Below are 21,712 nucleotides of genomic sequence, written 5' to 3'. Positions count from 1 at the left end.
TTGGGCCTTGGCCCTAACGTCGCAAGCATGAGCTTGGAACTAGGTTACCTCAAAGCCCCCTCCCATGATAGAGCATAACGTGTAATCCCAGCTATTGGGCATGTCTTTGGGAAGAACGAGGGGACTTCTAGGTTGTAAGGGTTTTAAGGTTTCCTCCCTTGGGTAAAGTGTTTGCAGAGTGGAGAACCAACAGTTGTGCTACAGGATCCTTCCAGTATTTAAACAAAGACTAGCCCTACAAAAACTTGGTTTTACTGGCCTGAGTTACTGTTTCTTCTCTGCATCTTGGGAGTCAGGGAACCTGCACTCATCTCAGCTTCAGTAATGATGGGTCTCTTAGAAATACCCTGGTTCGTGCTACCACGTTTTTATTCTATGGAGATAAGTGTCTAATCAAAAAGGTAACTCAAGTGGTTGAGCACCCGCGTCCCATGTACGAAGTCCCAGGTTCCATACCCAGTACCTCCTAAGAAGATAGCAAATAAATGAAAAAACCCATTGGGGAGTGGATGTAGCTCAGGAGTTGAGCGCCTGCTTCCCATGAGGTCCTGGGTTCAATCCCTTGTATGGTACCTCAAAAGAGCTGGCAGCCCGGGCAGTGGAGAGCTGGCGCAGCAGAGACACAGAGGAGAGAGTGAGAGACACAGCACACCAGGGAGATGGGGGTGACTCAAGCAATTGAGGGCCTCTCTCCCACACCGGGAGAAGAAAAAAGAAAGCAGACAGAACACACAGCGAGTGGACACAGAGCAGACAAAGGGCAGAGGGGCAGGAAATGAAAAACAACAGATCTTAGGGAAACACGTCAACCTGTTGGCTGAAGGCTGTTCAATTTTCCAGAATTAGGAAGTTTAAGGTCTAGAAGGTAGAGCTGAAGCTGAAGATTAGTTATCCAAAAGGCAGCAGAAAGGGAATTTGGTTGGCAGTTCGGACCTTTGACCTGGGTGGTGTGACTTGAGTGCCTTGGAGAAGGGAAACAACCGGTCAGGACTGAAGAGTTTACTAGTTTACTGCTTCGCCGACTCTTCCTCTCAAGTGTCCTTAAGTTAGGTTGAGGTGCCAGGGGCCTGCGTGCTGCTGCTGCTGCATGGAGTAGGAAGTAGGGGCTAGTCAGGTGCCAACTGCAGCTCGAGGGGTCACTTAATTCTGCACAATATTCTGTAGGTAAATATTTTGGGGTATGTCAGGAAATTGTATGAAATCTATTTTAAAAAAGGGAAGTCTACACAATTTAGCAACGTCCAGCATTTCCTTAAGGGGAAATGCTGATTCTGGACGCCTGGGGTCGGGTCCACCGGAAAGAGGACAGCCCAGACTAACTGGGCTCCAGGAGAGGCTCTCCAGGTAGAAGTGGGGGCCGAGAGGCGCCCACGTTTCAAGCCGGTTCCGGTTTCTGAGTTGGTGCCGTGGGGACCTGACTCCTTTGAATGGGTTGTCTTCAGCAGATGCATTCATTTCACCCACCATTTCCCGGGAGCCCGCGCGATCCGGGCCTTGGGTGGGTGCCGGCTTCAAGCGCGGCGCTCGGGTGGCGACCCGCTCCTGCCCCCGACTCCCGCTCGCGGCGGCCCGGGCCTGACGGGAGGGGTCCCAGGAGAGCAGAGAAGTCCTGCGGGCGCCCCCCCCCGGCCGGCGCTTCCCGGTCCTCGAGGCGCCCCCTCGCCGAGCCCCCGGAACGCCCGCCCCAGGTGGCTTTCGGGGGGAGCGCCCACCCCACGCCCGGCCGCCCGCGCCGCGCGGTGGCCCCGGGCCAGGCGCCGCCCGCGCGCCCGGATGCGAACGCGCGCCCGGAAGGGCGGCGGCCCCCCCGCAGGCGGGCGATGGCGGCGCGGCGCGCGCGGGCCGTGCGGGTGCTGGTGGACATGGACGGCGTGCTGGCCGACTTCGAGGCCGGCCTCCTGCGCGGCTACCGCCGCCGCTTCCCGCGGGAGCCGCACGTGCCGCTGGAGCAGCGCCGCGGCTTCCTGGCCAGCGAGCAGTACCGCGCGCTGCGGCCCGACCTGGCGGTAGGCGCCGCCAGCCCGCAGCGCCCCGGGCGCGGGTCCCCGGCCCCGCGGCGGCCCCGGGCGGGGGGCGGCCCCACAGCCCTCTTCACGGAGACGCCCCCTTCCTGCATGAAGTCAGCGGGGCTCCCGCTCCGGAACTGCCCGGCACGTTCGGGGGCGCGTCGGCCCTTTTGTGCCCCACGCCCCACCCTCTGGGCCCCGCTCCCCACCGTCTGGGCCCCGCTCCCCACCCTTCGGGCCCCGCGCCCCACCCTTCGGGCCCCGCGCCCCACCCCAGCAGAACCCTCCGAGCTGGGACTTGGCGCCCGGAGGCCCCCAGCGCCCCGGCGGGGCTGGGGCTGCGGGAGGCGGGAGGCGGGAGCAGCACGTGTCTTGCAGGAGAAGGTGGCCAGCGTGTACGAAGCGCCAGGCTTCTTCCTCGACCTGGAGCCCATCCCGGGCGCCCTGGACGCCCTGCGGGAGATGAGCGCCATGAAAGAGTAAGGCGGCGGGGGCGGCGCGGGGGCGGCGCGGGCGGCGCGGGCGGCGGGGGCGGCGGGGGCTCGGCTCTCGAGGCTGACGGCGCCCCCGCCCCGCCCCGCAGCACCGAGGTCTTCATCTGCACCAGCCCCCTGCTGAAGTACGACCACTGCGTGGGCGAGAAGGTGCGGGCCGGCCGTGCGGGCCACACTGACTTCCCAGGACCTGGCCAGAGTCTAGGCTGCGGGACGGTGGGGGCGGGAGAGCCCTGCGGCGGCTCTGAAGAGGCTGAGCTCCCAGACCTGGCGCCACTTGCCACTTGCTCCCTGCCCCAGATGGAGGGGCCCCTCGCCCTCTGACGTATCTGTCCCCCTCAGTACGGCTGGGTGGAGAAGCACCTGGGGCCCCAGTTTGTGGAGCGCATGGTCCTGACGAGGGACAAGACCATTATCTTGGGGGACCTGCTCATTGATGACAAGGACACCATTCAAGGTTGGACCCGCTTTCCCTGGCAACCCCCTGCGGTCTAGACTGCTGGGGTTGGGTAAGAGAGTAAAAATAAGCCAGTTGTAGCTGACACACCCCTGCTTTCTCCTGTGTCTTGCCCCAGGCCAGGAGGAGACCCCGAGCTGGGAACACATCTTGTTCACCTGCTGCCACAACCAGCACCTGGACCTGCCCCCCACAAGGAGACGGCTGCTCTCCTGGAGGGACAACTGGAGGGAGATCGTAGACAGCAAGCGGGGCGCCGTGCCATGGGACAGGACAGGACCCGGGCTCCGCCAGGAACAAGCCGAGGGCGAGTAGTTGAAGGCAGGGGGTGTGCCAGCAGGGAACCCCAGCACAGCCAAGTGACAGGCAGCGTTGTGGCAGGGACTTGCCCGTGCAGCCGGGAGACCCGGTACCCACTGTGTTCCCACGCCCTTGGCACCTCCAGGAACCTGGCTGGCATGGAGAGGCCGTGGGAAATTAGTCAAGAACTTGTAATTAAAAACGTTCACTCTCTGATCTTTTAAGTACCCTTTATTTGAGAACATAAAGGAAAAGGAGACCTAGGGAGCAACTGGAGTAGGGGTGCTGATGACGAGGGCTTCCCTTCCCCATCCCTTGTCTCCCCTTGGGCCACTAGCCCCAAATCCACCCCACCTCCATGCCCACTTGAATATCATTCCTACCCTTTCCAGGACACTCTGGCTTCTGCCTTTTCTTGACCATCTGAGGGGCCACCTTCAGGGAGTGCAGAAGGGGCCAGGACCCCCCATCGCTCCTGAAGCCCAACCTTCCTGACCAGTTCACACACACTGCGGACACTCAGCCACACACTACGCGGACTGGGCCTTAGCCTCGCCTGACCATCGTACTCTGGGACGTACTTCCAGGGGTCTGGACTGCCCTCACTAGCCCGGAAAGCAGAGTGGGGCCAAGGGCTGGGAGGGGAGAAGATGCAGCTCCGAGGGCACGTTCAGATGTTTTGCTCTAGATGCTGATGGCCACGTTGACCATCACTGGGCTGCGACTCTCGTGGCCTGGGAGCCAGTCTCCTTTGCCTCTGAATAACTGTGTTCCTGGCACAAAGTAGGGCTATGCAGTGTCTACCATGCCCAGATGCCTAGCCTGGAGAGCTCAAGGGGGGCACCAGGTTCCCCATAGGCCTGGAGGGGCAGGACACCTTCCCAGCTTCCCAAGGCCCCAAGATACTTTACCCATGAGTAAAGATTCCTTCAAAATTACCCCACTCACTTCTGTTAGGGAAGAATTCCCTATTTCCTCAAGTGCGGACAATTCTAAGCCTTTAGCCCCAGCTGCTCCTCATGAGAACCCCTTCCACAGAGACTCTAGATCAAGGTACCCGGTTGCTTGGTTCTTCCAGGAGGGTGTGAGCCTGGCTGCGAGTGTCGCCATCTGTCTCCCAGGCTGGCCTCCTCACTCCTTCTGATGCCTTTTCATCCTTTGCCTTTAAAATGGTGGAAAAGGCACCATTTTGGGAGAATGAGCTCAGGGATCCTGTGCTCTCCCACTTCCTGTGCCCCCGCCAGGATTTTGGACCCATCTCTGGCAGTGAGGCCGATACGGCCTGGAGGTCTGTTTGGACCAGGGCTGCTGTGGGTCCTCAGTCCTTGGGCAGTGGGATCCCCAGGGCAGAGTGAGCTTTCCAGCTGCGGGCTTCAGCCACCTGGCTTGGGGAACAGAAGTCTTCCAGGAAGATCTGGGCCAGGTTCCGGAGCCTTGTGTTGGCCGAGAGAGAGAAGCGCAGCATGCACTGGACCACAGGCATGGCGGTCAACTCGGGCTGGGAGCCCGGGCCTGGTGCGCTCAGGTACATGAGTGTGGTGACGGCAGACAGCACCGTCTCCTCGTTGGGGCTGGACAGGCAGTTGACGATGAGTGGGATGCCCCCGGCCTGCAGGATGTGCTCCTTATTGGCCTTGTCTGGGCACAGGTTGCACAGGCCACCTGGAGAAGAGGGCAAGGATGAGCCCCGATGCCCTGTCCCTGGGCCTCCGCCCCACCCCCCACCTCCTCTCTGCACACCCAGTCCAGGGGAGGGCCCGGGCCTGAGAAGTTGGCCCAGGGCCAGGGAGCCGAAGTCCATCCAGTCCCCAGTCCTCCCTTTCAAGGACACCTCAGTCACAGCCGAGCCTTCCAACAAGGGGCCACAAATCCCTTTTCCTCTTGTTTCAGCCAGTTCAATGGCTGATCTGCTTGTTTTTAAAGTTAAAAAAACAAAACCCACAATATATCATTTTAGGAAAAAAAATTTAAATATAGATGTGGTGATAGTAAATGAGTATATATTTCTTTTTTTTGTCTTTATTTTTTTAATATTACATTAAAAAAATATGAGGTCCCCACATACCCCCCACCGCCCTCACCCCACTCCTCCCCCCATAACAACAATCTCCTCCATCATCATGAGACATTCATTTGGTGAATACATCTCTGAGCGAGCATATATTTCAAAACCTTTTAAATTGTACACTTCAGAAAGCTGTTTAAAACATAAAGAGCCCTAATATGACCCTAGTGCCCAGACTTCCTGTCCGTCCTGACTCAGCTTCCTGCCATCACGGTGCCCCCACCCTGAGGTTGCTGCTGCGAGGAAACCGCTGGCTTCTCAGCTCATTTGCATGATGTGCCGGAGCAGTCCTGAGTGGCCAATCAGGAGTGAGGCCCTCAGCCCCACCCACGTGCAGAGAAGAGGGTCTCCCTGGGCAGGCAAGCACCATCCCAGCAAGGGGGTGCCGCTGGAGCCCCCCCAGGGACACTTCCTCCTTCTGGGGTGGGAGCCTGCCTGGCCCGGTCCCCTCCTGAGCAGCACCCAGCCAGTTTGAGCCCTGCTAGAGGGAAGCGTTTTTGAGGCTTTGGGCACCACGCCCTCCGCCCACCCCATCCCTCACTGCACTCGCCCACCCCTGGTCTGGTCAGCTTTAGGGTCTACTGGCACCGGCGATTAAACCCGGGACCTCGTACAGGTGAAGCACCCGCTCAACCACTGAGCTCCACCCGCCCCACATGCTGGCCTCATCGTGCAGGCAACAAGGCGGTCCCTGGATTGTCCCTAGCGTGACGTCTTGTCTGCCAGGACCCGTCTAACAATGCCCCTCCACTTCCAGACCACACCCCTTGTTTACTTTTGTTTTCTTGTTATTTCCCTCACTTACTTTTTTTTTGTCCCCCCCTTTGCGGCTTTTTTTTTTTTTGCTTGCTGTCTGCTGTGTCCGCTTGTTGCGCTCTTCTGCGTTTGTTTGTTTTTTTTCTTGTCTCCCTTTTTCTTGTTGCATCACCTTGCTGAGTGGGCTCTCTGCAGCATGCGCGCCGGGCAGCACTCTGCAGTGCCCAGGCTGGCGGCTCTCCACGGCGTGCGGGCAAGCCTGCCCTCACAAGGAGGCCCCAGGACGCAAACCCAGGGCCTCCCCTATGGTAGGCGGGAGCCCAGCTGGTTGAGCCATAGCCACTTCCCTCGTTTGCTTTTTTTTTTTTTTTTGGATGCTCGACAGGATCTCACATTTATTGAGAAGTGATTAATGGTAAAAAGAAAGGCAATGCCCTTTCCTCATTGGCTGAACAAGAAACCAAAGAAACATTCACTACATGTTTTACAATATTTTTCTCTTCCAAAATGCATTTCTGTAAACGTGTTTTTACCACTGTTCTTAGCTTTGAAATAAAATTAATCCTGACTTAATCAATATAATGTACAAGGAGAGAACACTTCTTAGGACTCCAAGTACTTTACTTTGAGTAACAAAGGGTCAGAGAAAATAAACCACCCTTAAAGACACAACCTTGGGTAACACTGTTAAATTCTCCTAGACAAAAATTCTTTTTTTTTTTAAGAAAAGATTTATTTATTTATTTAATCCCTCCCCCTCCCCGGGAGGTCTGTTCTCTGTGTCTATTTGCTGCATCTTGTTTCTTTGTCCGCTTCTGTTGTCAGAGGCACGGGAAGTGTGGGCGGCGCCATTCCTGGGCAGGCTGCACTTTCTTTCGCGCTGGGCGGCTCTCCTCACGGGCGCACTCCTTGCGCGTGGGGCTCCCCGACGTGGGGGACACCCCTGCGTGGCACGGCACTCCTTGCGCGCATCAGCGCTGCGCATGGCCAGCTCCACACGGGCCAAGGAGGCCCGGGGTTTGAACTGCGGACCTCCCATGTGGTAAACAGACGCCCTAACCACTGGGCCAAGTCCGTTTCACAAGACAAAAATTCTTTATCCTCCTTTACTTTTGACTCAGGAGTCACCTCTGGGTATTGTTTCCTTGCTCACTGCTGCCCTACCCAGGCCTCAGCTGTCTTATTCTACCATGTCCGCAGTGCCTGGCACAAGAAACACTCTACAAATATCTGTAAAATGGAGCAGGAAATGGGTGAGAGAGCCACAGAGGCTTGGGTGACTGGCAGGGCAGCCTCGCCCCCCCCCCCGGTGCTGCCACCTTGGGTTTGCACAGTTCTGGGATCCAGGTTGTGGCTCGCACACAGGGCGCTGCTGAGGGAGGCAAGGAGCTGAGTGGGGGTTCCTGGAGCCATGGGGTACATCAAGAGGTCCCCTTCTATGGTGAAAACGGGCAGGGTTGGGGGCATGACAGAGAGGAAACATGCATTATGGGGCACCACTGGGTGCCAACTCTGCCAGGTTCTCCCTGAATCCCAACCACTCAGAGAACAGAGCCACAGCTTGCCTGGCTGGAGGTCCTAGAGGCCTGTCCCTGCCACCTCAGGCGACCCAGCCATGCTGGCCTCCTTTCGGATCCTCAGCGCACCAAGCTCCTTCTGGATGCCCCTGCCTGGGAGTCTCTCCCTCGGCTCTGCATAGCAGCTCCTTCCGCCTCAGGAACAATCTGAGGCCTGCCCTGTCAATATCGCCCCCGGCGCAACCTGGGGTCACCCTGTGTGTGTCCTTCTGTGCTTGCTGGCCTGCCTCTTCCCTAAATGGCACCTCCAGGAGGCCCGGCGTCTCGTGTTCACCTCTGGGTCCCAGGTGCCGGGAACTGTGGGCTCACTGAAGTTTTCCTCAATACATGAATGAACCCTCCAAAGCTTCAGCACCCCCAGCTTAGCAGAAGAAGCCGAGTTATTTAAATTACTGGCTCAAAGCCCCAGAAGAGGGGGGGCCGCCTGCCACCCCTATGGAAAGAGTCCCCATGGGAGCCACCAATCCTCCCATGGGCGGATGTTAGGCTCAGCCTGGAGCAGGAGAAGGGATACTTGGCGACACCCTGGCCAGCCTCTGGCTTCTCAGCCCCGCCTAAGCCTCTTTGTCTGAGCTGAGAGTGGAGAAACTGCCTCCTACTCAAGCCGTGGACGTGTGGAGGCTTTATCCCTGCTGGAGAGAGAAAAGATGAGGCCATGAGTCAGCAGCCTGCAGGTGAGTGATCACTGCAGCCAGGTGTGCCTGGGCAAGGCCTTGCTGCCGAGGCCAGGGACCTGATAATCAGATGGCATCTGCTGGAGGCTGGGGGACAAGAGGCTTGCCCCGCCCCTTTCCCGTTCAGGGGACCAGGTGCCCTGCCAGAGCTCCAGGCTGGCTGGGCTCCAACTGCAGGTGAATTCTTTAAGCCCCTTGCCTGGCTGGCAGCATTCCTAGGAGACGAAAAGGGGAAAGAGGGCCTGAGAGGAGAGCTGCAGACGCAAGAAGGCTGAACTGTAGCCACAAGGCAGCCAAGATACAGAGACCTCCTGAGAGAAGGAGGCCATGGCTGAACTGAGCTTTTCCCCGCTGCGTCCACCTCTGGGAATTTGCCCTGAAGTACAGAAGGCAATGGGCAAAAGATCTACACGCAAACTGGAAGCATCCTTAAATGCCCAACCATCATAGCTGATGGGTTAAAAAACTTACGGGGGGTTGGGAAGCACATGTGGCTCAAGCAGTTGGGTGCATACCTACCACAAGGGAGGTCCCGGGTTCAGGTTAAAGTGCCTCATAAAGAAAATGAGCAGATGCCGCACCCGCCACAACAAGCAAGCTATTTTGCTGCATAGCCACAATGAGCAGACACCTAAATGAGCAGCTGCCACAAGCCAGCAGATGCCGCAGCCCACGGAGAGCAGATGTGGCTCAGGCCGTTGGGCACTCGCCTCCCATGTGGGAGGTCCCAGGCTTGGTTCCCAGTGCCTCCTGGAGAAGGTGAGTAAACAGTGAGCAGACAGATGAGAGAACCATCTGGGAAAGCGGGGGAATAAATAAATAAAAAACTTATGGGACATAAGTGGGATGGAAAATTGTACCACTCTTAGAAATTATGTTTTCCAAGAATATTTAACTATGGGAAAATGTTTGCAATATAAGGTTAAGGAGAAAAACTGGACACCAAATTGCACATACAGTATAAGTTCCAATAAAAAAATAACCCAAACACATCTTAGTGGTGAAGATGAAACAAAATTGTCAATATATGTAATGTCACAGAATATACAATTAAAAATGGTCAAAATGGGAAGTGGACATGGCTCAAGCGATAGGGCTTCCACCTACCATATGGGAGGACTGGGGTTCAATTCCTGGGGCCTCCTGGTGAAAAAGAAGAAGAGAAAGGGTGCCCGTGCAGCAAGCCAGTGCCTGCGCGAGTGCCCGTGTGGCGAGCCAGTGCCCATGTGGTGAGCCCGCGCAGTGAGCCATTCCCTGCACGAGTGAGTCACGCAATAAGATGATGATGCAACAAAAGAGAGACGAAGGGCAGAGTCAAGGTGAAGCACAGCAGAGGCCAGGAACTAAGGTGGTACAATTGACAGGGAACCTCTCTCCACAGAGGTGACTCCTAGAGGAGAAAGATGAGAAGAGAAGACAGAGAAATAGATACAGAAGATCACACAGCAAATAAACAGACAGCAAACATAGCAGGGCAGGGGGAGGGAGAGGGCAAAATTCGTCAAATTAACTTTAATCATATCTAATTTTACAATTAGAAATAGATCCACTACAATGTCAGCTCCTCTGAGAGCCTTCCATGACCACCCAATCAGCCCCTCTCCCCAGCACCTCCTCCCCTCACCTGGCTTCATTTCTCTTCCTCACACTTACTGACACTATACTAGATACTCAGCAGCATATTTACTAGTTGTTGCTGCACTAGACTATAAGCTCCATGAGAATGGGGACTCCGCATTGTCCCCTTCTGTATCACCCACCTGGCAGGTAGCCGGTGTTCAATAGCTAATAAAGGAATACACATGAACACACATAGAAAAAAAACAAAACAAAAAAAACCCCAAAACCGATGGGCTGGAAACACACCAAAATGTTCACGGTGGTTATCTGTGTTGTAGGATTATGGGTAATCTTTATTTTCCTCATTCCCTTATTTTCCAAGTTTTCCTCAATGAAAATGTTATTTTTGTAACCAGGAAAAAGGTATTTTTTTTTAAAAGCCAAGTTCTGGGAAGTGGATGTGGTTCAAGCAACTGGGCTCCCACCTACCACATGGGAGGTCCCTGGTTCGGTTCCTGGTACCTCCTAAAGAAGACAGTGAGCTGGTGTGCCATGCAGGTGCAGATGCAACAAGAGACATAAGAAGAAAAACTTAATGAGAGACACAATAAGGTAGGGAGTGGAGGTGGCTCAAGTGGTTAGGTACCTCCCTCCCACATTGGAGGTCCCAGGTTCAGTTCCCAGTGCCTCCTAAAGAAACAAGGGGAGCAGATTTGGCTCAATGAATAGAGCGTCTGCCTACCACATGGGAGGTCCAGGGTTCAAACCCAGGGCCTCCTGATCCATGTGATGAGCTGGCCCATGCACAGTGCTGATGCGCGCAAGGAGTGCCGTGCCGTGTAGGCGAGTCCCACGTGCAAGGAGTGCGGCCCGAAAGGAGAGCCTCCCAGTGTGAAAAAAAGTGCAGCCTGCCCAGGAGTGGTGCCACACAGAGAGCTGACGCAGCAATATGACACAACAAAAAGAGACACAGATTCCCAGCGCTGACAAGAATACAAGCAGACACAGAAGAACACGCAGCAAATGGAGAGAGAGAGCAGACAACTGGGGGTGGGCAGGGAAGGGGAGAGAAATAAATAAAAAATAAATCTTAAAAAAAAAAAGAAGAACAGACACATCAAGTGCAAACTACGAGAAGGTAGGGAGAAATAAATAAATAAAATAAATCTTAAAAAAAAAGTCAAATTCCATGTGGAAAGTAAAATATTGTATCAAATGACACCATTAAAAAAAGCAAAAGGCAAAAGGGGAAAACATTCATAGAATATAGATCTGACAAAGGACTATATCCAGAACATATAAAGAACGCCTATAAATCAATAAAGATAAAAAACCTATTTAAAAAATGAGCAAAAAAACTTGAACAAACTTGTCACAAAAGGGACAATATATGAACTTGTGTTAGTGTTAGTTATTTTTCAGAGAAATATGAGATGTGACTACATACCTACCATAATGACTAATAAAAGACTGACAATACTAAGTGTTGGTGGGGAAGTAGAGCAATTGGAACTCTCCCATGGGCATGTAACATGGCACAACTACAGTGGAAAACTGCCTGTCATCTTCTAATTAAGTTAAACATGAATCTACACTCAGCAATTTCACTTATAGGTATTATCTAAGAGAAATGAGTGCATATACCTATGAAAAGACTTATATAAAAGTGATCATAACAAACCACAACCAAAAACCACATGCTGCTCATGTCTAGAATTAAAAGAAGGGTACCAGTTCCTGCCAGTTGGAGGGATGGCTGAGGCTACGCTGGCCAAGGTGAGGACAACCTGGAGGTACCTTCTGATCTAAGGACAGAGGAGAACCCCACTATAGGGGGGAATTCTCTTTAAGCTGAAAGCTATGTGACCACACGGAGAGCAGGTGTGCAGGAGAGCCGCAGAGCACGGTGGCTGGGGCAGGGGCTCTGAATCAGGCAGATCTAGTTGGAGTCCCAGTCCTGCCACTGGGGACCCAGGTGCCCAGAGCAAGCAACTCCATTTATCTAAGCCTCGGTTTCTTCATCAGCAAAATGGGCAGATGCAATTAAGGCACATTCCTGGTCAGCAGATGCTCAACAAATATCAGTTGTCATGTACCACTGATCTGGTATTTGGGACTTACTCCGTGCAGCATTGAATTTCATCTCCCCAGCCAGACTTTGAACTCCTCCTGGAAGGCAGGGGTCAAGAATGGACCTCTTCACAGCCTCGGAGGCTGGCTGGTACAGGGCCATACCTGCGGCCCACACATCCAGAGGAGTGTCGACACATCCAGGAAGTGTAACAGTGATAACACAAATGCGTGTAATCACCATCACCCAGTCAGGAACTACAATGGCAGTAGTCCAGAAGCTCCCACACCTCCCTTCCTGATCCAGTGTTCTCCTTACCCCGCGGAGAAGAAGATGAGCACCTTCCTGCTTTGCATAATTTAATAAAAGAATTTTTTTTTTGGCTGCTATAAAGGGTATTTATTTGGGGTAGCAGCTTACAGTTACCAGGCCATAAAGCATAAGTTACTTCCCCCACCAAAGTCTTAGCCACGTGTTGGAGCAAGATGGCTGCTGACATCTGTGAAGGGTCAGGTTTCCCGGGTTCCTCTGTACTCAAGTCCTCTGTTTTCTCCACAAGGTCGGCAAGACTATGAGGCTCTCTAGGCTTTGCCTCTCTCCACAAGGTCAGCTGTAGACTATCAAGTGAATGGCTCTGCCTCTCTCCCCAGAGTTTCTGCTGTGTATTTGGACCTGTCTTTATTCCTCTGTGTTCTCCTGGCTCAGGTCCTATCTTCCCGGGGCCTGCTTCTCTTTCCTCTGTGAGCTCACTTCCTGGGGCTCCAGCTTAAGACTTCAGCATCAAACTCCAACATTAAAAACCTCTAGCAAAAGAATTTATTATTTTTTCGGAGGTACCGGGGAGTAAACCCAGGACCTCGTACATGGGAAGCTGGCACTCAACCCTGAGTTACACCTACTCCCAATAAAATAATTTTTAAATTATTTGCTAGGTCTGCCTCCATCATCCCTCCTTGATTATAGAGGCCAATTCCTCTTTCCCTCTGTTCTAGACAATAACAAGACTTTTTTAAAAATTTAATTAAAAAAAAATTTTATTACCTACATACACCTAAATGCTATAATTCAGTTCTGCCAGGTTTTGGACTCTATAGAAATGGAATCACATCGTAAGTAGTATTTTGTGGCTAACATCATTCACTTAGCACTGTGTTTGTAAGATTATAATCTATTGCATGTAGCTGTAGACTGTTAATTTTTGTTGCTAAATAGTATGAATATCCCACAATGTCAGTGTCCATTCTATTGTTGATTGTTTCCACTTTTGGGACTGTTACAGACAATGCTGCTAGTAACATTTTTGAACACTGTCTGAATACACTTGTGCCCTAATCTTATGAAACTAATTGCAAGGTCACAAGGCTTGCCTATCTTCAATTTCACTAAAGATTCTTTTCAAAGAAAGCCTGCAGAGGCCTTACTAGGCTTTATCTGAGCACCACCACCATCTCGTGGCAGCCACATGTATTGCAGGAAATAGAACACAGGCAAGCAATTTAACCTGAATTCTGGGAGGCAAGCTACTTGAATGCTGTTTTAGTAACAAAACTGCCAAGTTTTCTATGATTGTGGCAGTTTGATATTGTTCATGAATTCCAAAAATAGATATTGGATTATGTTGTAAACTGGTATGTCCCTCCGGGCATATTAGATTATATTGGATTCAGAGGTTTCATTTTTACTTCATTAAATAATGATTAAGCCTTTGATTGGGCTACATCAGTAGGAAGTTGCATCCCCGTTCCCTTGGTGGGCAGGGATACACAGAGAAACTGCAGAAAAGGGAGTTTGGAGTTTTAATGCTGGAGCTGGGGAAGTAAGCACACAGAGGAGCAGAGAAAAGGCTTGATTAGACATGGTAGAGGCTCCAGGGAGAGAGAAAAGCCATTTGCCTGTTAAGTCTACAGCTGGCCTTATGGAGAGAGCAGGACAGCTGAGCCCGGAGAGAACAAGCCCTGGGAAGAGAGGAACCCAGGAAGCCTGAACCCTTGGCAGACATTGGCAGCCCTATTGCTCCAACACCGGCAACCGACTCTGGTGAGGGAAGTAACTATACTTTATGGCCTGGTAACTGTAAGCTTCTACCCCAAATAAATACCCTTTATAAAAGCCAACAGATTTCTGGTATTTTGCATCAGCACCCTTTTGGCTGACTAATACAATGATATACTAGGATTCAACCAGTTTTCATGGAAACAAATAATTCTTTCTTGATTCCTCTGCATCTCCACATAGTATCTAGGATGGTGCGTGTTTGTACACACCAGCATATGGGTCGGATAACAGTCAACCAATGGTGATTCAGGCAAACACATTCCCAAATTAATACCAAAGGCTACCAAAGTTTTTATTTAGGGCATGAGTTTTGAATTCTTTCATTCATTCACAAAGTATTTACTGAGATCCTGGCTTTTCATCTGGTGCCCCATAATTCATCCACTTCCGATCCAATGTCCCAAACAAGGGCAGCTCTAGCCTGACCAATGCCATCTCTCAGTGGCAGTTCCTCTTAGATACCAACCAGAGAAGAAAACTCAACCATGATGACACCACGCTGTCCACATAAGGTGAATGGCACTTCCACATGTGCACAATGGCTCACAACTTTTAGTTACTATATCAAACCGACATGGTACTCCCTACCAGTGAGGGAGTTTGCCAGTCGTCCCTCAACCCCTCATGCTGGGGAGCTGTGTGGGGCCTGCAGCTAGGTCTAGCCGGAAATGGATGGGGAGTGGATGGATGGTTCTACCAGGATGTGTAATCTTGTTAGTGATGAGAATAAATACATACTGACACATACATGCTATGCCCATGATGAGTGAATTACACTCACACAGTCTAACCTCCCAAACTAAAACCTATGTTATGACAGATGTTTTGGTAATAAGGGACTACATAGTTTAAAAAAAAAAAAATCAGAATTGGGTGCATAACTGAATGTGATGTATCAGGGAAAGCTTTCTAGAAGAGACTATGACTTTCTTGGTTTTGGACAACAAAAAAGAGTGGGCGTTAAAAAGCAGCAGCAGCAACTAAATAAAAATCTTGCCCTATGTCCAGTGGCTGAAGTTGGTGGGCCTTTTTCAGACCACCAGGATTACAAACATGGCCCCAGACCACGGGCACCACCAATCACAGCCCACAGAAAAAGTACTTGCAATTTTGGTGAACTACGAGGACAATCAAAAGGAAACCTATGTTCTGACCCTGGCCTGCCATTAGCAGCTGAGGGTTAGCCAGCTGTGCCTCAGTTTCCTCATCAGCAAAATGAGGGATTTGGAATAAGTTCCCTTCTAACTTTAAGAGTCCGTGACCCTAGGGATCAAGAACTCCCCTAAGGGCAAGAAAGTGTCAAGAGAACGGATGGAGGCGGAAGGGACCCTGCAGCTGCAGACCCTGGCCTCAAAAGAGCATCTCATTTAATTTCTCATCAACACTTTGAGGCAGGTACTGAGCCTGTCCCCATCTGACAGATGACTGGAGAAGGGAAATCACACTCTCAGATGCGGGTGGTGGAGTGAGGCCCTCAAGCCAGGCTGTCTGATCCCAAAGCCCAGCTCTCACCAAACGCTCTCTTTTGCCTGCCACGTACGGTTCTGCAAGCCACACCATGGGCCACCTGACCCAGCTATTCTCTCTACTGTGTATTCCAGAACTAGTCCTGCTCAGGTACACCACCACTGCCTGCCCTCCTGTTTTAGTCAGGGTTCTTTAAGGAAACAGAATCAACAAGGGATATCCGTCGATAGTAAGAGATTTATCAGAGTCTCTCAGGCAGCCGTGGGGATGCACAAGTTCAGGATCCCCAGGAAGACTGAAACCAGGAGCTCCCATGAAAGTTCAATGAAGGTTCTTGATGAGTTCTGGGAGACGCTGGCTGTCCAAAGACGAGCTGGGAAATTCTCTCAAAGCTAGAACCACTTCCCCTTTTAAGGCATTCAACTGATTAGATAAAGCATCACTCATTGCTGATGGCAATCTCCCTGATTGATGTAATTGTATTCAGCTATCTATGATTTACCACTGCAGTAAAGTCAATGGTGACTAAAGTCCATAAATGCCCTTGCATTACAATTAGCCCAGTGCTTGCATGGCCAAACGACTGGCCACAATTCTCTGGCCAAGGTGACATAATAGCCTAGCCATCACACCTCCCTTCCCGTCCATCCTCTTTCCCCAGCCAAAAGGCCAGAGGATTTGAGTCAGAGCAGAGATAAGCAATGCTGTGCTCTGCCCTCACAGAGATCCCAATCTCAGGCCTTCCATCAGAGACAAAAGACTCAAAGCTACAGAGTGCTACCCAGAGCCTTTTAGAGCAGTGGGTTAATCAGCACCTGACAGGGTTTCTCCACTTAACACCACAGACAAATGACAGCAGTAATGGAATATGCATCCAGGTACTACTGGGACTCTTCTTTTAAGTTATGCACAATAAATACAAGTGAAACTTAATCTGCACAGGATCCCATAAGGGGATGCAAATTCTGAGAAAGCGACCATGCTTGGGATTGGGGGCCTTGCTCTGGTGGGAGGAAGAAGGAAGAAAAGAGTAGAGGAGGAAAAGTGGCCTGGAAAAGTACAACTGCTGGTAACGATACTAACAATTCTAGACAAAGGATCTTCACAGATACAGACAGACACACACACAATGTCCCACAGCGTAGGCAAGGCACAGGTAAGGACACTGAGGCTGGGAGAAGGGTCAGGACTCGTCCACAAGGATCCAACTAAAAAGTGGGAAAGTCTGGGACCTGGACTGAGCAGCCACAGTTCTCAGAGAGAAGACTATAGCTGCAGTAGGCCAGGATGCCAGGGTGTCCCTGCCCGGAACTGCTTCCTGATCCTGCACCAACCCCAGCAGAATTCCACCCAGAGAAACCTTTCTGGAGGCAACTGCTCTTGGCCTTTTGGCATGTTTTCTCCAGGCTCCACGCTTGGTCTGGAGGAGCTGTATCCTTCCCAGGTGGAGGAGCAGCCACCTGCTGCTGCAGAGGCTGCTGTCACACTCCAGATGGCGGAAGCTGTGGAGCAGAGTTCCACTAATGGGGTGGGGCACTTACTTTGGTAGAAATCTTAGAGACCAATTTTCCAGAATGCTTATTTAGCACAGTAATCCTCCCAAGAGGCAGGGACCTGAGCCAGCACCACTCACACCTGGGCAACTGAGGTTCCTGTCCAGGCCCAGCTTGTAAGGACCCCAATGTCCACAGGGCGCGGAAGCTGCGGAGCCCCCACCACCAACCCTGCACCACTCCACGCCAAACGCTGCTGTAGGCCTAAATCTGCACCACTGCAGGGGCCTCTTTCCTGGATCTTGACTCCCAGGGTGGCCCCTGCTGCGGGTGCATGCATCCTAAGTACAAGGAAGGGCCAAGAGGGCAGCTGTCTGCAGGGGGTGTGAACAGAGCTTAGATGTCCACACATACGTGCGAAAGGTCCCTAGTGGTAAGATGAGAAGGGGGTGATCCTGTTTATGTTCTAGGCCTGGGGACCACATTCAGGGCAGACCTGAATCATTTCTCAAAAACTTCAATCACACTCACCTATGAGATACCCAGAAAAAAAAAAGTGTTACTTGTTTCTATCAAGTCTTTAAAACTACTTTCTAGGTTACAGGAAATAAAGGGGCTAGAAGAACAAGCTAAGTGACAGCACGAGGAGGCAACCAGACAAAAGGGTAGGTGAGACATGCTGAACTGGTCTGGACCCTTCGACAAGGCTATGAAAATTGAGTGTGTTCAGGATTCAGAAAGATTCAAGATAATTTATGTAGATATAAGAGGACAGTATCAAAAGCGGAGAAAAGAGGAACTATACAGTGACGAGATCTGACAAACACTACTCAGCCAGGTGATCTGGGTCAACACCAACAAATCATGTGGATAACAGGTACCCTTGATACGATGTGACAGGATGTGGTTTTCCTCCCAAAAAACCCATAACCCCAGTCTAATCATGAGAAAAACATTAGGAAATCCCAATTGAGACAGTCTATATAATACCTGACCAGTACTCCTCAAAACTGTCAAGGTCATCAAAAAAGGAAAGCCTGAGAGGAGACTAAGGAGACATGACAATTAAACGTAATGTGGGATCCTGGAACAGAAAAAGGACAGTAGGGAAAAACTAAGGAAATTTTAATAAAGTACAGGTTTTAGTGAACAATGTGTCACTATTGGTTCATCGATTATAACAAATGTATCAGAGTAATTTAAGATGCTACATATGGGAAATTAATGTATATAGGAACTCTCAGTATTATCTTTGCAATTTTTCTAAAACTGTTCTATACTAAGAATGTTGATTAAAGAGAGAGAGAGATTTAAGGGACCATTTAACAACCAGATGAAATGCACAGATCTTGGACATGATCCGGGTTTGCTATCCAAACGAACAAAAAAATGTCCTCTTGGGGATTACTGAAGAAATTTGCTCAACTGGATATTGGATAATATTTGTAATTATTACTAACAGTCCCTTTTGTTATGTAAGATAAGGTTCCCAACACTTAGAGAACTGTTATTTTTTAATTGAAAAATGTTAAAGATGTGTAACAACAACAAAAAAAGAATTCTGTTTGCTTTCACAATAAATTCCAAACTCTTTCCCATGGCTTTGGTCTAAGGCCTGTAAGCACTGGCACTGCTGACCTCTCTGACCTCACGTTACACCATTCTCCCCTTCACTGAGCTTGGGGACCTGCCATCCTAACATTCCTTGGGCTCCTTCCTACTTTAGGGTCTTTGCCCATGTCGTGCACTGCCTACAACACTTCCCATGATGGCCAAAATGGAAGCAGCCCCCCAACTCAGTTCTACTGTTGTATCTTATCTCCTTTGATTTCCTTCCAAGCATCATCTTTTTTGTTTACTTGTTCATTATCTGTCTCCTTTACTAGAATGTAAGCTCCTGTAACCAAGAAGAGTTAACACGTGATTAGGGAAAGTGGATGTGGTTCAAGTAATTAGGCTTCCTTCTACCATACAGAAGGTCCCAGGTTTGATTCCCAGGGCCTCCTGGTGAAGGCAAGTTGGCCTGCGCAGAAAGCAGGTCCACGTGGAGAGCTGGTGCAGCAAGATGACAGAACAAAAAGAGACACAGAGGAGAGACAATAAGAGACACAGCAGGGCGGCGGACTTGGCCTGCTGTGGTTAGGGCGTTCGTCTACCACATGGGAAGTCCACGGTTCAAACCCTGGACCTCCTTGACCCGTGTGGAGCTGGCCCATGCACAGTGTTGATGCGCGCAGGGAGTGCCCTGCCATGCAGGGGTGTCCCCCACGTAGGGGAGCCCCACGCGCAAGGAGTGCGCCCCCTAAGGAGAGCCGCCCAGCGCAAAAGAAAGTGCAGCCTGCCCAGGAATGGCGCCGCCCACACGGAGAGCTGACACAACAAGATGATGTAACAGAAAGAAACACAGATTCCCGTGCCGCTGACAACAACAGAAGCGGACAAAGACGCAGCAAATAGACACAGAGAACAGACAACCAGGGTGGGGAGAGAAATAAATAAATAAATAAATCTTTAAAAAAAAAAGAGAGAGAGACACAGCAGACCAGAGAGCTGAGGTGGCACAAGACTGAGTGCCTATCTCCCACTCCAGAAGGTCCCAGGATTGGTTCCCGGTGCCTCCTAAAGAGAAGACAAGCAGACAGAAGAACACACAGCGAATGGACAGAGAGAGCAGACAGTGAGTGCAAAAATAACAGGGGTTGTGGGGGGGGGCGGATAAAAAAAGGATTAGGATAAGGATTACTGAATCATTAGATAGCCTTTTTATTTTCTTGTATATTGTAGAATAGCCAATACCTGAGGTAAATACCTGAAACTACTGAAACTCACTGAACTGAAACTCAGTTACCTTGATCTTTTTTTTTTTAAAGCAGTTTTATTCACACATCATCCCATCCATCCAAAGTGTACAATCAATACAGATGCCTTGATCATTGCTAACAATTGTATAACTACATAATCTTTACCTCATGACTGTAAAAGCTCGTGACAACTTGACTGGCCCCACATGTACCCTTTTATCTTGTTTGACAACTGTGAAGTCTTGTGATCATGAAGACAGCCCCTTAATGTTTATTAATAAAGAAACCTCAGTCAGCCCAGAACTAAGCCACCCCAATTCCTAAGCTATATTAGACAAAGCTATAGCTAACCAAAATGGCCTGTAACCTAAACCTTAACCTGTAAGTGACCTATACCTCATCAAAAATCCCACTCATCGTTATACTAAGGCTGCCATTTCCTAACATATGCTCTGTGACAAAGCATGGAATCAATCTGCACATGCCCCATAATTAGATCACCTCTAACTTCATCTTCTCCAGCCATTATGCTAATTATCCTAAAATCAGCCTGTCTTTGGATACTAAAAAACTACCAGAGTTACTGCAGTTCAGGGAGACAGATTTGAGGCCCATAGCCATCTGCTCTCCTTGCTTCACGCTTGGCAATAACCTCTTTCTCCCTTTGAAACCCTGACATCTCAGGACTTGGTCATTTGTGCACATCAGGCAGAAAACCACTGCCTTGATGGGTATCACTCCTTGAAGGCAAAGACCTTTTTCCAACTTGCTGGACGTCTCCTGAGGCCTTAGAACAGCAACCTGCTCATGGAACACACCCAATAAATATCTGTCCAGTGAATAATTCCATAGGTCTTAAGACCATAACAACTTCAGGAGTCATAAGCTAGAGTTCAAGTCATTGTTAAATCTCTTGATATTGAAACATTAAGAAGTTTACACAGCGCAATCTCCAAACTTTTTCCCCTCAAAGTAGCTTCAACCCATTCCTTCATTTGTGCTCTCAGCAGGAGGGAGAGGGCCCTGGGTTGAAGTTCCAGGCTTGTCTCAAACTTACTGGGTCCTCGGACAACGTGTGAACACATCAGGCCTTACAGACACCGCAGAGATCTGCTTTACAGCTGAGGAGCTGCTTCAAAGACTACTTCCCCATCGATTCGCTTCTCACTCATCTTACTCCAGCCTGCCAGGCAGCGCAAGGAAGAGGGTAAATCCAAGGGGGTTGGGGAGGGGAAGCGGCCCCACTCTTACCAATGGCAAACTCCACCAGGGTCTCATTCTCTTCTGACAGCGAATCGAGGAATAAATCCAGGACTTGCAGCTGCCGCAGATACTGGTAGTTGCTGGGATCATAGGCGAAGTTGGCGAGGTTGGCAAGGACTTGCTCCTTGGCGTCTGCAAGGGGAAATCGGCACTGGAGCCAGGTCCGAGGCGGCGCCCGCAGCCGGACCCCTACCCCAGGCCCTGAGCCCCACCCCGCGGCTCTCACCTTGGCTCTCCGTCTCCTGGAATTCAGTGACCAGTGCCTGCAGGAACCCCAGCCGCCCGACGAGGGGGTCTACCTTCGGTTTCTGGGCCATGGTCCCGGCGGCGGGAGGCCCCGGCGGCCTGGCGGGGAGGGTGTAGGAGACGAGGCCGGAAAGCCGGACGAGAGCCTCCCCGGGGCCTTCCGCCCGGGCAAGAGGGCGGCGAAATGGGCTCCTTTCCTCGGCTCGGGTTCTGCAGTAACTTGCAACTGGGACCGGACGTGGGGACGGGGTGGGGGCCTCAGGACGTTGACTGGTGTGGAAAGTGCGGGACGGGAAACGGACGTGGCTGCCAGGCGAGGCTGGAGGAACGCGCAGCTCCCCGGGTAGCACCACGGGCCTGCTCTCCCCCGGAACCCCGACTTCCGGCAGAAGCCGCACTGGTCCCGCCCCCAATGGCGGAAGGGGCG

The 21,712-nt window shown here is 51.2% G+C and overlaps 2 protein-coding genes across 2 annotated transcripts; one reads left to right on the top strand and one right to left on the bottom strand.

Annotated features, from left to right (window-relative positions):
* The first annotated feature begins 1,817 nt into the window (after window positions 1–1,817).
* On the top strand, window positions 1,818–3,473 carry NT5C (5', 3'-nucleotidase, cytosolic). Its single transcript, XM_058284699.2, has 5 exons — window positions 1,818–2,006; window positions 2,385–2,485; window positions 2,590–2,650; window positions 2,843–2,957; window positions 3,076–3,473. Exons 1-5 carry the CDS (start codon window positions 1,821–1,823, stop codon window positions 3,270–3,272), a joined length of 660 nt encoding a protein of 219 aa, XP_058140682.1. The 5' UTR covers window positions 1,818–1,820; the 3' UTR covers window positions 3,273–3,473.
* On the bottom strand, window positions 3,471–21,690 carry ARMC7 (armadillo repeat containing 7). The gene is made up of 3 exons (XM_058284701.2): window positions 21,266–21,690; window positions 21,028–21,171; window positions 3,471–4,919 (listed from the first exon to the last, which is right to left on the bottom strand). Exons 1-3 carry the CDS (start codon window positions 21,354–21,356, stop codon window positions 4,576–4,578), a joined length of 579 nt encoding a protein of 192 aa, XP_058140684.1. The 5' UTR covers window positions 21,357–21,690; the 3' UTR covers window positions 3,471–4,575.
* Window positions 21,691–21,712: the final 22 nt, after the last annotated feature.

The sequence above is a fragment of the Dasypus novemcinctus genome, chromosome 21 (genome assembly GCF_030445035.2).
Source record: "Dasypus novemcinctus isolate mDasNov1 chromosome 21, mDasNov1.1.hap2, whole genome shotgun sequence".
Classification (NCBI taxonomy): domain Eukaryota; kingdom Metazoa; phylum Chordata; class Mammalia; order Cingulata; family Dasypodidae; genus Dasypus; species Dasypus novemcinctus.
The sequence above is the reverse complement of the archived record's forward strand: the minus strand, read 5'-3'. Positions and strand labels throughout refer to the sequence as shown.

Excerpts from the sequence above, each read along its gene's own strand:
- NT5C (XM_058284699.2), top strand. The coding sequence starts at position 1,821 with ATGGCGGCGCGGCGCGCGCGGGCCGTGCGGGTGCTGGTGGACATGGAC. Across the intron at positions 2,007-2,384 it reads CGCTGCGGCCCGACCTGGCG|GAGAAGGTGGCCAGCGTGTA; the intron begins GTAGGCGCCGCC and ends CGTGTCTTGCAG. Across the intron at positions 2,486-2,589 it reads GAGATGAGCGCCATGAAAGA|CACCGAGGTCTTCATCTGCA; the intron begins GTAAGGCGGCGG and ends CCCGCCCCGCAG.
- ARMC7 (XM_058284701.2), bottom strand. The coding sequence starts at position 21,356 with ATGGCCCAGAAACCGAAGGTAGACCCCCTCGTCGGGCGGCTGGGGTTC. Across the intron at positions 21,172-21,265 it reads CCAGGAGACGGAGAGCCAAG|ACGCCAAGGAGCAAGTCCTT; the intron begins GTGAGAGCCGCG and ends TTCCCCTTGCAG. Across the intron at positions 4,920-21,027 it reads CCTGGTGGAGTTTGCCATTG|GTGGCCTGTGCAACCTGTGC; the intron begins GTAAGAGTGGGG and ends CCTCTTCTCCAG.